Raw genomic sequence first — 5,425 nt, forward strand, 5'->3', positions numbered from 1 at the left:
CAATTTTTGGTTGTTTCTAGTCGATCCCTAAACTTAACGTTGTAAACTTCAATTTGATCAAGTTCAAAACAGGTTCAACCGAAAGTAGCATGCATTCAAACATAAACAAAGATAGTTTTGCATAACCGAACGTAAAACATAAATTTAAACTAAAAAAAACTACGTTCGGTCGAAGTGGAGGTCGAGCCAATCCTTCCTTGTTAGGTACGATGTGCCGCAAGCCAGGTCCGGGCCGGTGCCGTCGTCAGGGTCATTCGGGACGACACTCCTCCACTCGTTGATGTCGATCTCCTCACCTTTGCCACCGTCCTTGACGCCTTCGACCTTATCATCGGAGGAGAGCACGATAACCTCACCGCCTTTTGCACCGGCAGATATCGTCTGCTCCACCTCCACAAGCTCCGGATGCTGCCGGTGGAACTCTTGCATGTAGGCCTAGTCAGCGTCCTCGGCCTCGCGGCACTTCCTCACCTCGCGGTCCTCCCACATCATAGATGAGCTCACCACCCCTGGCTCTAGTGGTACGAGTTCGACCAGACATGTGCCGAAGGGGAAATTGATCCTAGCCGCCGCGCCATGGTAGTGGACCTGCCAGCGGTCGTACTGTATGGCGTCGAGCTCGGCCGTATGGAAGCTACCGAGCCACCGACAGATGTGGGTCTCCCGATCTGTAATCTCGGCGACCCATGTCCCACACCTCCGCCGCTGAACCCCGTGGTAGGACCTCATCGGCGGCCGGGCCCAAGGGAGGACGGGGAAGTCCTCAAACCTACGTAGGGGCGCGACGGCGGGCGGATCGGGCGACTGACAACGGTGGCTCGATAAAGAGCCCGCAGAGGACAATGGGGACACCTCAGTGGCCACCTCGCCGACGTCGCTGGAAGAGGCCGCAATAAACCTCTTTTGGGCCATTGGCCCCTCGAGGTCCTTGGCACACAGGCAGAGGTTGAGGATGTAAGCTGCGGCGGCGATGGCGGTGACCTACCAATGGTGTCGAGCGAGGGAGGGGTGGTGTGTGTCTGTGTGAGTGGAGCTTTTGGGGTGTGTGTGGTGTGTGTGGACGGGGGCAAGGTGGTGTTTCAGGAAATACCACGGCAACTGAAAATTTTACTAGGCCGGAGTAAAATGCCGGGCTACTGAAAATTTGGATTAAGGGTGAGCAAATATTTTTGAGATTGCGAGGGATGGAGAGGCGGGAGTAAAATGTCGGGGCTACTGAAAATTTGGATCAAGGGCGAACAGATATTTTTGAGATTGCGAGGGATGTAGAGGTGGGAGTAATAAGTCGGGGCTACAAAAAATTTGAATCATGGGCGAGCATATATTTTTGAGATTCTGAGGGATGCAGAGACGGAAATAAAATGTCAGGGCTACTGAAATTTTGATTCAAGGGATAGAAGCTGAGCGGGAGTAACATACTAATCCTGTGCTATCAAACATAAAACCCTTCCAGGCGGTAGATATTTTCTAGATTGCGCGCGCTTCCTGAGGTTGCATAAAACCTATAGGAGTCCATCATGGTGAAACTTCCCCTGTCGCTTCCGGACAAAGGTGGATCGTGTGCCGACCCACAAATGTGTGCTTTGTGGCGCAAGATGGGTTAGACCACATACGAACCACTTGCAGGTGGCCCTACTATATGTATGAAAAGGGTGCGGTGTGATATTTAACTACATTCACATCTTTGATGTGGCACATGTGCCTCGCACATTAAGTGGACTTCACCGACCCCACGGAGGTTGCAGGTAGTGTGAAGTAGCCCCCCCCCCCACACACACACATCAGGGGGGAGCGCATCTCACCAAGACATACTATAACACAGACCAAGCAGAATCCAAAATGGTCTTATAACCTCTCTAGCTCGTTTTTGGTCAAAGTGATGGACGTCCACACGGCCCCACAAAATGGGCTAGCTTTTGTCGTTGATAACCTCGCGAGGCAGTGCTTGAAGACAAAACCATCTATGCATGTGGCCCAAACATATGTATGGAAGCAGTGTGTGGTGTTTGAATACCCAATGCGCAAATTTGATGTGGCACCAGCTTTGGAACCGTAAAATCCCCACAGTGAGCGAGGGTTCAAGACGCATAACATGTGCTCAAACTTAATTAATTAGGTCTGGAATGATCGACCTACTATACGGTAACACAAACCAAAGAAGAGGAACCCACCCTGCTGCCGGTAACCAAGCGAGTGAGAGTTTCCAAAGTCAACCATTGCATGCATGTGTTCCAATCATATTTATGGAGATGCGTGATGCATGCATATGTGTTGAATACCCAATGCACAACATTTATGTGGTGCATGCGTTGAAAATCGCACAGGTCCCCACACAGAGCAAGAGGTTCATGACGTGTCGTGTGCTCGCCCCCCCCCCACTTCGATCCCGTGGGACGGATTCATGTGTACACATGCACTATTAATTATGACCTATACCATGAGACAAACAAAAATTAATCCCCTCCTAAGTCAAATTAATTAACCCTCACTCGCTGTCGATGAAAGTGATGGACCAAGCAGGCCCACATATGGAAGCATCACCGGTAATTGCGTTAGTGAGTGCGAGAGGACAACTACCATCGCTTGCATGTGTGCCAAACATATACATGGAGAGGTGTGTGGTTGTGATGTTTTGAATACCTAATGTACAACTTTGATGTGGCATCTCTACCTTGAAGTCCATAAGGAGTGAGGTTCATGACACCTAGTATGTGCTGGTCCCATCCCCCTTTGACACATACAATATATATACTCCTACCGTAACAGCCCTAAAAGAATTAATCCTCCTTGTTCGTCAAACTATATATACCTCTCTCTCGTTAGGTCAAAGTGATGGACGATGACCTCGTGGCCCCACAAGAGCGAAGCGTATGTCACACGCGAGTGATCGTGCTATATCGGACAACCACCGAATGCATGTGGCCCAAAGAGGTGTTTGTGTGATGTTTGAATACGCAATGTATAACTTTGATGTGGCACATGTATATATATATATGTATATATATATATCAGAAACCGAAAAGTCTCCACAAAGAGCAAGGTTCATGATGCGTGGTATGTGCTACCCCCCCCCCCATTTGACACGTGGTATATATATACTCCTACTATAGCACAAACCAAAAAGAATCATTCCTTGATGGGTCAATGTGATGGAGGACAACCTCGCGGGCCCATAGATGGAAGCGCTGCACGTGAGTGAGTTCCTATAGGGCAACCACCACCTACAGGGTGTTACGTGATGTTTGAATACAATTGCACAGCTTTGATGTGGCACCTGCCTCTGGAACTGTAAAGTCCCCACATGGAGCGAGGTTATGACGCATATATATTATACAAGTTGCCCCCTCTTTGACATGTACTACATACTCCTACCGTGCATATATGTAACACAAACCAAAAACGAACCATCGCTGTAGGTTCAAGTGATCGAGGATGACCTCGCGGGCCCATGGAGAGAGTCACAAGCGAGTGAGTGTCATAGGACAACCACCGCGTGCATCTGCCCAAAAGAGGTGTGTTGTGTGATGTTAGAATACCCAATTCACAACTTTAAAGTGGCACGTGCATGCTTCACAAACCAGAAACGCACTATATGGAGGTTCACGACGTGTAGCACCCTCACTTCGAGCCAGTGGGAGGGGCTCATGTGTACGCACGTGCCCGAACTTTGATATGAATCTCACCATGATCCACACCGTAACACACATGCCAAGATGAATCCACATTTAGTTTGGTGAAATGCCTCTCATTGTCGGTGGAAACTGAAAACCTTTGCGGGCTAACGAATGGGCACATCGCTAATAACAACACAAGGGAGTGTGTGAGAGGACCATCAATTAATGCATGCATATGGCCCAAACACGTATGTAAGAAAGGGTTGTGTAATGTTTTAAATAACCAATTCATGACTTTTATGTGGCATACATGACTCATAAAATGATCAATCCCACACGGAGGCTCACGACTCGTAGTGTACTGCAGACCCTCCCCCCCACATACACACAGACACACACATCCCGCACCACCACCGCCACTCTGAGGCATGTCAAACTTTTTTTGTAGTGAAAATGCATGTGACCAAAGGAGTGTCGTGTTAAAATTTGAAAAAATAGAGATCATTCGATCGTTTTTATACATTGATTGATTTCCTAGGGATTTAATGTGATGAAATCAAATTTGAACAACATGTGCACCAAAATGGATTGCAAAATCATATGTGTGTCCCTAGGTGCATGTTTCCCCGTGCAAGAGATTTCAAAACATTGAGAATATTGATTTTTAAAATTCAGTAAATCCAAAACATAGTTGAAATTCATGAAACTTATCGTGGTGTCATATCTACACTAGTAGACTATGATACTGTATTTTTTCATCATTTTTGAGACAAGTTTTGATATAATCTTCTTACAAATAGGAGATTGTTAATAATTGGCAACCAATATCGCATATGGATTATTTATTTGGATCATGTGCGTTACACCAATAATGTATACATGACATGCTTCAGTTAAGCAATAAAGCGGTAGAACTAATCATCAAAAAAAGAAAAACAATATATGGGCCGCCATGCGCGCCGTGTGCCGTGCGGGCAGGTATGAGTAGACGGGACACATGTGAGCAGTACGTCCGTAGGTAGACCGGGAGGCATGAGCGCTGGTGTGTGAATTGATAGGAGGCATTTCCATTGCGTAGTGTCACCGGGAGGTGTGCGAGTAGCTATGTGAAATGATGGTAGGCATGCCAGGAGTCCGCCACACAAGCTCACCGGGAGGCGAGACAACCTTTGACCGCCGCCTGCCTCGCTCCCACTGCTACATATTAATGGCGCGCCTAGGCCGCTAGACATAATAGATGGCCGCACCCCTGGTCCATAGTGGTCACCGCCGTCTAGAGTGTATGAGGATGCCGCCGAAGCACACCATCGGAGGGAGTGGCGACACCGGGGCTCGTGAAGCACCCACGCAATGCGTGAAGCTCGGTAAAGAGGTTGTCGTTGCTGCCGACGAGGAGTCGCATGGGCAGCAGCACGATCTTGACTTTGTCGGCGCCATCGTGCCCCCTGTCAGTGTCAAAACCAGCCGATCTCGCGTAGGGTGTCCCGAACTGTGCTTCTGAGGATCGAAGGTAACAGGAGGCAGGGTGTGACGCCCCGAGACCGATGCGCTAGGTGTCTTCCAGTTATTCGTTGTTGTTGCCTTCTCTTTTGCTTGTGTGTTGCATTTCATCATGTCACCTCTTGCATTGCATCATGTCATCATGCCATCATTTCTTTAATCTTATAACTTTTATAAATAAATTGCATGGATCTTCGGTCCATTTAAACCGACGGAATGCACATGGTGATTTTCTCTTTATAACATATATCCTCCCAATATTATTAGGGAGCTATAAAATAATATACCATTAGTTTGGAATTAACCACAAA

General features: G+C 47.8%; 1 protein-coding gene across 1 annotated transcript; it reads right to left on the reverse strand.

Moving 5' to 3' along the window:
- Positions 1–435: 435 nt before the first annotated feature.
- Positions 436–912, reverse strand: LOC147990564 (ethylene-responsive transcription factor ERF021-like). Its single transcript, XM_087538289.1, has one exon. It carries the CDS (start codon positions 910–912, stop codon positions 436–438), a length of 477 nt encoding a protein of 158 aa, XP_087394415.1.
- Positions 913–5,425: the final 4,513 nt, after the last annotated feature.

The sequence above is a fragment of the Triticum urartu genome, chromosome 1A (assembly GCF_056163025.1).
Source record: "Triticum urartu cultivar PI428250 chromosome 1A, HENAU_Tu73, whole genome shotgun sequence".
NCBI lineage: Eukaryota > Viridiplantae > Streptophyta > Magnoliopsida > Poales > Poaceae > Triticum > Triticum urartu.